The sequence below is a fragment of the Mus musculus genome, chromosome 5 (assembly GCF_000001635.26).
Source record: "Mus musculus strain C57BL/6J chromosome 5, GRCm38.p6 C57BL/6J".
Taxonomy (NCBI): Eukaryota; Metazoa; Chordata; class Mammalia; order Rodentia; family Muridae; genus Mus; species Mus musculus.
Genome location: NC_000071.6, coordinates 138,796,297 through 138,808,562, shown reverse-complemented (window position 1 = coordinate 138,808,562; position 12,266 = coordinate 138,796,297). Strand labels below are relative to the sequence as shown.

The following is a 12,266-nucleotide window of genomic DNA, read 5'->3' as shown; positions in this document are numbered from 1 at the left end:
GAAAGACAGATGGAAAGAAAGATGAACACCCCCTGTCCTGAGGGCTGACCCAAGACTAGACTAACTGGTCACCCAGGAGACTGCCCCTCCTCAGCTGGCCAGGTATACTCTGTGTCTCCTAAGGGAGATAAGTAATTTGCTTTGGGAGCCTATGTCCAACCACCGGGGATTGGGGAAGGGGAGCTATGAGAGACTGTGGAAGGTGGGTCGGGTGGGTGAATCTGGAAGCCACGGTCAGGAGAGAAGGACCCTGTCTGGGCTTACTGCCGATTTTGGGCCTTGGGTCCTTATAGGTGGGGGGTGCCCAGGTGAGACTTAGGGAAGAGGGGTCAGGAGGAGGCATGGGCAGTGAAGTGGGATGGGCTCGGTCTGCAGATGCTCATCTGCTGGTGCTCCAGTGGGTGGGAGCAGGCCTTTCGGGTAGTGCCTCGGGGGCAGCAGGAGGCCATGAGAGGCTTGGCACGTACCTGCAGCACTGATGAAGAGGAGCGAGAATGGAAAGCTCATCGTGTGAGTATTTCCCAAACCTGTGGGATGAAGGTAGAGCGGTCAGAGCCCTAGCAAGCTGGAAAGCCTGGCCGGGCCCAGGGCCCAGCCCTCAGGGTCCCACCTCCCAGTACTATGGTGCCGTAGGACTGTGGCAACCTCACGAGGTTCCTCAGTGTCGCGGCTGACTCCGGCCATGTCCAGCACCGGCAGTAGAGGCTAATGGCCTCTCTCAGGCAGAACTGACTGCTTGTTGGCCTTTCTCATCGAGCCATGGGCCCTTTGGCTTCAGTTCCCCCAGGGTAACAGGAAGGTATAATAGAAAGTACTCATATGGTCACTGTCATGAATCCAGCACCCTGTGGGAGTCTCCACTTCTCCACTGATGCACACCCTGGTGAGCCCTAGGCCTTGCCTCTCAGATTCCCCTGCCCCAGTGATTGCTTCTCAGGCTAAACTAGTCCCCTCCCCCGTGCGCCCCCCCCCCCCGCCCATACGTGAGGAGGGCACAGAAGACTCACCCGCGCCCGTTGTCCAAGTGGATGATGAAGGTCTCATTCCCGAACTTCTCAAAGGTCTCGTAGTGATGCCGATCCATGTTCCCTGCAGGGACAAGCACACACAGCTGCTCAGAGGCCTCTGGGTGTCACCGGGTGGTGCCCCCAGCCACAGGTGTTTAGGCATTCCGGGTAGCCAGCCCGCCCTGCGGGACATACCCATGAGGAAATCAAAGACGGTCATATCCATGATGTCCAGGATTCGGTGGCCACTGTCGTAGGGTGGCGTCTGCTTCACCTCCTCACAGTAATCAGGGTCGACTTCCCACCTGTGGGGGCAGGGGGGAAAAGGGGACAGTATGAAAACAAGGCTGAGGGCATCTCCTCTGAGTGAAGAGGGAGTCCCAGGCTAGATTATATGGTGCTGCCTGGCTTAGCAGAGCACAGGGCCAGTAGGTTCACACTTTGTAAAGAGGATTTATAACAGGGATGAAGCTCTTCAGGGACACACATTAGGACAGACTGAATAAGTAGGAATAGAGGCCTGGGAGGTGATGAAGCTATCCTTCCTGCCCTAGATGGGTCCAGGGCTAAAGGCGCTATCAGCTGATATCATGCTTTTTATGCCAATGGTGTGTGTGTGTGTGTGTTTTCTAGCACCTGAAATAGGCAATAGGTGGGGGAGGTTGTGTTTTAATGGATACCATTAGCACCTCTTCTACATCTTAGATAGGAACCCTGTTGTGCTTAATATTGTCAACTTGACTGCATTTAGAGTCATCATGGAAACGCACCTCTGGGTGTGTCTGTGAGGATGTTTCCAGAGAGGTTTAACTGAAGCAAAGCCTGACTCTGAATGGGTGTGGGTGGCACCATTCCCTAGGCTGGGGTCCTGGGCTGAATAAAACATGGAAAGTGAGCTCATCTCTCTCTGCTTCTGTCACCATGCCTCCCTCATGACGATGGACCAAACCCTCAAACTGTGAGCCAAATGCCATCTTTGTCACCAACAGTAACCAAGACAAACCATTGCCACTATCTCACAGTGGCACGAGCAGAACTGGCTTTGCACTGTTCATGCTGCCTCCTTTGACTCTGAGCCACGGACTACTGACTCCCCACTCCAGGCCCAGTGTCCTTGGTTGCACAGTGGGCAGAAGCTGGCCCATGAAGTCGCAGGTGCCTGACTCACTCTGCCTTCTTTCGCTTGTGGTAGGAACGACGCCAGGGGTTCCGCCATGTCTTCCTCTTGGCCAGCGACAGGTCAGGCAGGAAGGCCGCCAGGGATCCTTCGATCTGGTCGGGCCTCCCACACAGGGCATGCTCGGTGGAACAGTAGTAGGAACACTCCCCGTAGAAACAGATGTTGTTGGCTGGAGAAGGATAGATCCGGTCAGTGGCCATCACCCCTAGCGATGCCCACAGTTCTGCTCCAGGCCACAGTACTCCTCCAGTACCTCAGGCCTTGCCACACAGTGTCACCATCACCTCTCATCCCATACCCTGAAAGTCTACAGAGCAGAACTCCAGCCACTGGGAGTCAAAGTCAGACCCTGTCATAGTGAGAGCTACTTCCTGCTCACACTCTGATCTCCCAAGATCTATTCAGCCCCCTGAGAGCAGAGAAAATGCCAGTCATTCACCAGAGGACGTTCTAGTTTTCACCTGCAAAGAGCACTTACAGCCTCACCCGAGAGCAACCACATACGCACATGAGCAGATAAGTTTCCAAAAGAATATGAATGGGGTCTGGATAGGTACATCAGCGGCAGAGACCACCAGCACCATGAGGACCCGAGTTCCATGTAAAGAACTTATGTAAAAAGCTGGGCATGACAACATATGCTTATAACCCCCAAGTCAGGAGGCGAGACAGGAGGACCCTGTGGCACAGGAGGACCCTGTGGCTCACTGCTGGCCCACGAGACCCACCTGGTGAGCTCTAGGTAAAGTGAGAGACCCTGTCTCAAAAAGAAAAGAAAAAAAAGTACTACTCAGCTATTAAAAGGAATGAATTTATGAAATTCCTAGGCAAATGGTTGGACCTGGAGGGCATCATCCTGAGTGAGGTAACACAATCACAAAAGAACTCAAATGATATGTACTCACTGATAAGTGGATATTAGCCCAGAAACTCAGTATACCCGAGATATAAGATACAATTTGCAAAACACATGAAACTGAAGAAGAACGAAGACCAAAGTGTGGACACTTTGCCCCTTCTTAGAATTGGAAACAATCACCCATGGAAGGAGTTACAGAGACAAAGTTTGGAGCTGAGACAAAAGGATGGACCATCTAGAGATTGCCATATCCAGGGCTCCATCCCATAATCAGCCTCCAAACGAGGACACCAGTGCATACACTAGCAAGTGTTTGCTGAATGGACCCTGATATAGCTGTTTCTTGTGAGACTAGGCCGGGGTCTAGCAAACACAGAAGTGGATGCTCACAGTCAGCTATTGGATGGATCACAGGGCCCCCAATGGAGGAGCTAGAGAAAGTATCCAAGGAGCTAAAGAGATCTGCAACCCTGTAGGTACAACAACATTATGAACTAACCAGTACCCCAGAGCTCTTGACTCTAGCTGCATATGTATCAAAAGATGGCCTAGTCAGCCATCACTGGAAAGAGAGGCCCATTGGACACACAAACTTTATATGCCCCACTACAGGGGAACGCCAGGGCCAAAAAGTGGGAATGGGTGGGTAGGGAAGTGGGGGGGGGGAAGGGTATGGGGGACTTTTGGGATAGCATTGGAAATGTAATTGAGGAAAATACGTAATAAAAATATTTTAAAAAAGAAAAGAAAAGAAAAAAAAGTACATGGTGCCTGAAGAAGGGCTCCCAAGGTTGACCTCTGGCCTACACACATGTGAACACATATTAACACACACACACACACACACACACACACACACACACACACACAGAGCCATAAAGCTCATGGGAACACATTCAATTTCTCTTTCATCTGGGAAAGTCATACCAAACCCTCAGTAAGAAGTCAGCTCACACCCTCTTGGATGGTTGTGACTAAAGAGCCATATGGTGACGACATGTGTCAAGGAGGTAGAGAGCCATAGGATCCCAGCAGGGCCATCAAATGATGAAGACACTTGGAAGACAGCCTGGTGGCTGTCAGGGAGAGTATACGTAGGATCGGCTCTGACCCGGTTGCTCCAGCTTGGGTTCACAGCACATAAGATATATGTAGAAACATTTCCATGTGTCAGCCTTCATGACTCACAAAGGAAAGAAGTCACATCAACACTGCCAGCCATCACCGGAGAAAGGAAACAGTTCTCTTTCTTTTTCTGATTTTGAGAAAGGGCTTCAGGTAGTTCAGGCTGGCGTCAAATTTACTATGTAGGTGATGAATTTGTGTTTGTGCGTGTGTGTGTGTGTGTGTGTGTGTGTGTGTTTGTGTGTGTGTATGTGTGTGTGTGCATGTGCGCATCTGCTCACGACTCACATAGGCAAGTAAGTATATACACTTGTGGGAGGCACAGAGGACAACCTCAGATGCCATCCCTCAGACACTGTCCACCTTATTTTGGAGACAGGGTCTCTTTCTTGCCTGACACTTGCTAAGCGGGTTAGGTTGACTGGCCAGCAAGCACCAGGGAGGCCCCATCTCCACTTCCTTATACCTGGTATTGCAAACGTGTAGCCCCACTGTTAGCTTTAATTAATTAATTATTTTTAAACATGGAGTCTGGGGATTGAGCTAGAGTCCTTTAGCTTGCAAGGCAAGCACTTTACTGGCTGAGCTATCTCCCTGGGCCTCTGACCCTGAGCTCTTGCTGGGATGGCAGGTAGGCATCACTCCGCCTGATTTATGTGATGCTGGGGATGGAACTCGGGGCTTTGTTGGTGCTGGGTAAGCAGAAACCAGTAAGATGGAGAGACACTGAGGAAGACATCTGATGTCAGCCTCTGGGTCTCTCTCTCTCACTCACTCTCTCTCTCTCTCTCTCTCTCTCTCTCTCACACACACACACACACACACACACACACACACACACGCACACACACGCACACACACGCACACACACACACGCACACTAACATAAAACAAAGTCTTCAAAGCTCAGCTATGCCATACAGCCTCCAGAAGAGAAGGAGGCTGGAGAATCGCCAGGACCAGGTCTGGAAGGGGCAGGGGTAGGAGGGGGCATGCATTTTCTACGATTCCTGACACACCCATGGGCACACAAGTCTTGGCTGGCCAGGCTCACTGCCTCTCCTCTCCCCTTCCCTTCTTGGCTTCATCTCCGCCCCCAATCTCTAGTCAGTGCTAGGTAATTAGGGTGGAAAGGATCAAAAGGAGACCAGCCCACTGCGCTCCAGGTGCTGATGCAGTTTACCCAGCTGCCCCCCTTCCTTCACCCTTACCTAGGACAGAAAAGCATTGGAGGCCAGGTGATAGCACAGTCTCCAGGAGGAAAATTTCTATCCCATCTCTTGTTGGCCAGAACCATGAAATTGGATGCCTCTGTTAGCCTGCTGGCCCTACCTTAGCTGGGCTCAGAGCCTATCATGCTGAAAGAGGAATGGAAACCTGCTTCTGCTCCACACAGCCTCGTTTCACAGAGGCACTTAAGGTGGGGCTGGTGGGTTCTGAAAGCTGTGTGACCAGAGGTAAAGCCTATACATCTCTGTGCTCAGTGGCTTCACCTGTGCTGCAGGGCTAAGAATTACACAAGGGAACTCAGGGGCAAAGCTGAGATGGCCTGGTACCTGGGGTTGAATGAGCATCTTTTGAGACATATTAATGAAGGCAGAGCTATGGAAAGCTGTAGTCTCTTAAGGTCAAAGAGCCTGCTGGGGCAATGGGTCTTCCTCCTCCAAAGGCCTGAAGACAGGGCCAGTGAGATCTCAGGCCAGGTATCCATCATGACAGAACACATGGCTACTTCATGGATCCTGTGCCCTGGCTGGAGAGACCATAGTATCCAAGACAGGCCTGTCCTCCTGCCAGGGTCAACTCAGCAGAGTCGGAGTCCCTACAGGGCAACATGTGCCCTTTGTGCCCTCCATGTTACACAAAGGCTGCAGACACACCGTCACTCTGATGTTATTCCTTCTATTGGGAGAAGATCCACATGGAGCCTACTTACTCCTCAAAGCACATTTGGGCTGTACACTTTTGGGACAGACAGTCCCATGGCTACCTGCCAAACCCAGACACCAAGGAAGGAAAGGAAAAGCTGACTGACTGAGTGAGGGTCAAAACTAATCTATGTTGTGAGATGCCAAGGCCAGGGTGGGGATGGGGGTGTATGCTGGGACCTGTGGTCACAAAGGCACGAATGCTTTGCAGAAACAAACAGGGTGGGAATAGATGACCAGGGTATATGAGACATGTCAGCAAAAATCCCAGCACTTAAGAGGCAGAGGTAGGAAGATCTCTGTGAGTTTGAGGTCAGCCTGGTTTATAGAGTGAATTTTAGGACAACACAGAGACAGCAAAAAGCATGTTCCTTAGACCTGGGGGGCTTCCGAGGCACTCTCTGGCCTCTCAGCTGTGTGGTGCTGGGGCAGTTATCTGCCCTGTCTGAACTTTATTTCCCAGTAGCTACCCTGAATTCAGGATGGAGTCCAAGGCTCCGAGCCAAGCTTACAGAAGGCCCATCTGAGGCCTGCCCCACCTGGAATGGAGGGCCATGCTCCTCCCTGACTGACCCAGGGCAGAGCTGCTCACAAGTAGAAGGGTGTCTGCTGTGATCAAAGGCTTTCCAGCCGCACTTAGCTCTCAGAAGCAGCAATGGCAAATTTGGCAGCGGAAGGATCTAGAAGCGCAAGCAAAGCAGAAACGGGGAATCTAAACAGACCTGGCTTTCTAAAGTAAGATCAAAGCTGCCTCCAGGGTCCCGTGCTTCAGAGGAAACCAGACATCTGGAAGGCTCTTGGAAGAAATTGGCTCACAGGGCAGAGTGGTCTGGCAGGGATAGCTAGGTGGAGGTGACTGTGTTCAGGAGTGGCCAGTCTGCTTCATGTAAAGAGGGAACCATTTGGGCCACATGAGCCACCCACCTTAGGGGGCCCCTGACAGCCAGGGAAGACTCTTGGGGTTCCTGGGAGCTAACAAATGACTAGTAACTGACTGGGAGCCTCACCATGAGCTGCAAAAGGTGAGTTGTGGGCTAGCTGATTGGTGCAGCAGCTGCAGGGGGGACATGGAGAGGCGACATGACAAATGTTGGGTCCCCAGTGTGGGAAGTCCATGGGATGTGCAGGGCAATCAGCTGAGGTCCCCTGCTGAGGATGGAAGGGAGTCCACACCAACAAAAGATGTGTCTGAGCATTTAGCATCATCTTTTGTTTATTGAACGAGATCCCTAGATCTCCTGCTTGTAATGCCAGCTTTAGGGAAGGGGGAAATGGTTGGATCCCCTGGGCTTAATGGCCAGCCAGTCTAGCTGAATCTGTAAGCTCCAGGTTCAGTGACGGACCCTGCCTCAAAAACAAAACAAAATAAAACAAAACAAAATAAAACAAAACAAAATAAAATAAAACAAAATAAAATAAAACAAAACCTAAGGATGAGAGCGATTGAAGAGAAGACAGCTGGCATCGACCAATGGGCTCCACGGGCAACTGCTTTTGCATGTTCATGGGCAAAACAAACAAACAAACAAAGAATAAAATAAAATAAAAACAAACAAAATCCAGAATCCTTCATTGTTTCAAAATGACTAAGCCCACAGTACATTGACTCTGCAGTGGGTGACCTTGACGGTTCCTGTCTCAGAAGCCCACATCTACAACTGCTGCTTCAACCCCATATACCTGCATGAGATGGCTATCTACAGTCCCTCAGCGGGGCTGCTGGGGGCCCCTTAGGCTATAGACAACACAGTCTAGTGAGTTCCTGACTTGCTTCTGCCTGTCCTAATTCCTCTGATTCATGTTGGGTGATTTCCTCAACTGTATCCACCCGACGGCACCAGCAGGTAAAAGCCAAGCTGGATGTGGAATGCCACTGCTGGCAAATCATCTCCAGGGATGCAGGACTGACCATGAGGACATTTGAAGTGACACGGGCAGATCTTAAGGTCACAGTACGGAGTCACAGAATCAAAGCTAAGAGGCCATCTGTGGGTCCACAAATGGACCAAAGCAGAGAGAGTACAGTGACCCAGCTGGGACAGCCGGTGGCATGGGCTGGCAAGGGGCAGGAGGCTGAGGGTCCTGTCCTGGTGGTGGAGGGAATTACTACACAGATGTCTGTATTTAGAGCACTGAGCTTGGTAAATGGCATTTTAAATACTACATGGAGAGCCAGGGAGGTAGCAAGTAAAGCCGGTGCTGGGGAAGCATGAAGAGAGGAGCTCCATTTCCCAACCCACGTGAAGGAGGGGGAGGGGAAGGGGGGAGGGAGGTTGAGGCAGAGGGGTAGAGGTAGGAGAAGGGGAAGGGGAGGAGGGGGAGGGGAGGAGAAGGGGAAGGGGAGGAGGGGGAGGGGAAGGGAGAAGGGGAAGGGGAGGAGGGGGAGGGAAAGGGAGAAGGGGAAGGGGAAGGGAGAAGGGGAAGGAGATGAGGGGGAGGGAGAGGGGAGGGGAGGGGAAGGGGAGAGGGAGGGGAAGGGGAAGGGGGAGGGGAGAGGAAGGGGAAGGAGGGAGGGGAGGGGAAAGAGGAGGAGGAGGAGGAGGAGGAGGAGGAGGAGGAGGAAGAAGAAGAAGAAGAAGAAGAAGATGAAGAAGAAGAAGAAGAAGAAGAAGAAGAAGAAGAAGAAGAAGAAGAAGAAGAAGAAGAAGAAGAAGCAGCAGCAGCAGCAGCAGCAGCAGCTGAGTGTGGTGGTGGTGGTGATGCACACTTGTAGTCATGGCTTTGGGTAATAGAGATGGGAGGTTCTCTGAACCTACTCAGTGAGCTCTAGGCCAAAGAGAAACCCAGTATTAAAAAAAAAAAATCAAGGTTAAATGTTTCCGAGGAATGGTAGCCAGAGTTGACACCTGCATACATACACATGAGCACACATGTGCACACACCCTCACATACCTGCAAACAAGCAAGTGTACACACAGAACACCATGTGACACCTTCCTCACACCTGTCCAGGGAAGTAGGAGAGGCTAGCAAAAGTGCTTGGACCACCTCGGCCCTCCCAGTCTGGGCAGAGATACAGACATCGATTGTCAGGAGGTGGGAGTGCAGGCCCTCTGTGTCCAGCTGGGGAATTCCTGATGGCTGTCCTACCGTCCATATGTTATCTGAGAGCTCTGGTGGGTGTATTACCTGGCCCCATGACTGCAGCGGGTGAGACTCTTGCCGCTAGCGTGAGTCCTGAGCCTGCAGCTCTGCTGTGAGTAGGTGGTCTAGGTGAGTGACATTCTCCAGCCTGTGTGTCCCTGGAAGGGAGCGTTCTCAGCAGTGACTGGCTTTTAGACCCCTGTCTGACCTGCTCAGAATCATCTTGATTTCCTGTTCTCACTTGAGAACCCAGGACTGAAGCCTGGGCTGAAATAGAGACAGAGACTTGCTGGGTCTGAGAAGCCACAGGTCAGCCATTTTGCCCAACAATAGTGCCCCTGAGAATAGGGTGAAAATCAGGCCTGGGGAGATGACCCAGCCAGTAAGAACTTTGTCACACAAGCATGGGAACCTGAGCCCATCCCACATAAAAACGCTGATCATGGTGGTATGTGCTTGTCATCCCAGAGCTAGGCTAGTTGGGGTAAGAGGATCCCTGGGGCTCACTGGCCAGCCAGCCTGATGGGATCCGTGAGCCCCAGGTCCCAGTGAGAGACCCTGATTCAAAAGACAAGGTGGCCATCACCCAAGGTAGGACACCTAAGGGTGTTCCCTGGTCTCCAGTATGCATGTACACATCTGCAAAATGGGTAAGTGAACAAGTATGTGAAGGAGTGCCCACACAAGAATGAGTGCACACATCTATGTGAACAAATGCATACAAACATGAATGAATGCACACATCTAAATGAATGAGTGCATACAAACATGAATGAGTGCACACATCTAAATGAATGAGTGCATGCAAACATGAATGAGTACACACATCTATATGAAGAAGTGCATACAAATATGAGCAAGTGCACACACCTGTATGAACGAGTGTATGTGAACATGAATGAGTACATACATACATGTAAGAATGAATACAGATGCCAGTATACACACATTCTGGATCAAACTGTGCAGCAAAAGACAAGAAGCAGTGGCCTCCAAGCACAGGCAGGCTGCAGCTCAGCCCTAGGTACCTAAGTGGCATGCACAGCTGGGGGTGTGGTGGTCAGTCCCTGTGGGCAGTAGAAGGAGCTAGGGTTGGATAGCAGAGATGCTAAGACATGAGGCTGCAGAAGCGAGTGGTCATCAGGGGCAGTCCCTATGGCTGAGGCAGGCAGGGAACAAGAATGAGAATATTACAGAAATCCAGGGGGTTCCAGGTTGAGAGGTGGGCTTTAGCTCTTTGAATGAATGTTCCTATCTACAGCACAGGCTGTCTGGTGGGCCCAAGCAACTATGAGCAATATGTATCTGATACAGCCAATCTCAAAGACTCTCCACCCAGGATTGTCCAGCTCTTGATAGATGGTCACAAGGAGCCAGGCACTATAGTCCAAGGAAAGATGAATGTGTGTCTCTACTTATTTAAGAAACTCTATTTTGGGCATGCATGGTGTGGTGTGGTGCAGTGTGTGTGTGTGTGTGTGTGTGTGTGTGTGTGTTTGTGTATGTGCATGTACACGCAGGCACAGAGGCCAGAAAATAGGTGCCCTATTCAAGCCATTATACCCTTAGACAAATTCCTCACTGTATCTGGAATCCCAGTGATCCTCCTGTCTCCACTTCCTGCAGCACTGCGGTTACAGGTGAGGGTCTATGCCCAGTCTTTCTGTGGGTGCTGGGGGGGGGGATTTGAACTTGCAGCCTCATGCTTATGCACTAAGCATTCTCACCTGCTGAGCCAGCTCCCCAGCTCCTCTATCTCCTCTTATCAATGGAATCTGAGATGGTGGATGGTGGAAGCAGCGCCTCAGCTCGGCGTGGGGTCATGGCCTCAATTCTGGCACATTTATGAATACAGCTAGGAAAAGAGTGCTGATCTGCAGAGGCGACAAGCTAGAGCTTTTAGCTCCGCTTTTGTGTGCCACCCAGACTGACGATAAAGCTAATGAAGGCCTTAATTGGATGTATCTGCGGGAACGGCAGGGTTGTGTGGCACCGGTGGAGTTCTCTGCCTGCCTGCACTATCAGGAGAGTGTGGCTCCCGGAGGGGCAGCTGCTTTGCACTCTCTCACCCCCCACCCTGCCACACCATTCTTCTTTGTAGGATGTCTATAGGACTTCTGGTAACTTCAGAATGTATAGTGTAGAGTATGTAATACACAATAGGCTGGGGTTGTAGCCCAGTTGGTGGCGGGCTTGGCTCGCATGAGTGAAGCCCTAGTTTCCTTCCCCAGCGCTGCAAAAAGCAAAACAGAACAAAACAACAATCACACAAACACACAGAAATAGGTGTTGTTTCAAACCTGTCATGCCAGCACTTGAAAGGTGAAAGCAGGAAGATCAGGCACTTCAAGTTATTCTTGGCTACTTAGAGAGTTCCAGACTAGCCTGGGCCACATGGGACCCAATCTCAAAAGCACAACGTGGCTTAGGGGACAAACTATTTACTGTCAAATGTGAAGACTGCAGTTCTGAGCTCTAGGAAAAGCTGGGCTGATGTAAAAGCAAGGGCCACTTGTCGCCTTAGTACCCAGGAGACAGAGATGGGGATTTTTAGGGTTAGCTGGCTAATTGGTATAACAGGAATTGGCGAGATTTTGGTTCAGAAAGAAACCTTGGCTCAGTAGTAGTGGAGGTCAACTGGGGAATGTATCTGAGGCCAACTTTGTGTGTGCATGCTCTCTCTCTCTCTCACACACATTCACACACACATGCATACACCATATACATACTATACACACACCCCATGTACATACATACCACACACATACTATACATGCAGACACATAAACATATACATACCACATACACACTACACACAAATATATGTGTATACCACACTCACACTATACCACCCTACACACATATACCATACATATATACCAAATAAAAAAAAATAAAAAACAATGAACAATAAGATGGTAGGTGAAAGGTGCATGTCAGAAGCTGAGAGGGCATCAGAGAGTCCTGAAATAAGCAGCTTGCCACAGGTCCAGAACCACAGGGAGACTCTGAGAGCAGATATGCCGACTGAGCCTGTGGCAGCATGGTTAGAATGCTCACTTAGATAAGTATGACACAACTTG

General features: G+C 50.7%; 1 protein-coding gene across 2 annotated transcripts in view; it reads right to left on the bottom strand.

The window, feature by feature from the left end:
* Nucleotides 1-12,266, bottom strand: part of Fam20c (family with sequence similarity 20, member C) — a 54,983-nt gene that overhangs the window by 1,501 nt on the left and 41,216 nt on the right. For both annotated transcript variants that reach the window (NM_001359593.1, NM_030565.6), the window contains 4 exons: nucleotides 2,176-2,356; nucleotides 1,203-1,312; nucleotides 1,008-1,089; nucleotides 468-527 (listed from right to left, as the gene is read on the bottom strand). In NM_001359593.1, coding sequence (NP_001346522.1) covers nucleotides 468-527; nucleotides 1,008-1,089; nucleotides 1,203-1,312; nucleotides 2,176-2,356 — 433 coding nt within the window. The remainder of the gene's footprint in view (nucleotides 1-467; nucleotides 528-1,007; nucleotides 1,090-1,202; nucleotides 1,313-2,175; nucleotides 2,357-12,266) is intronic.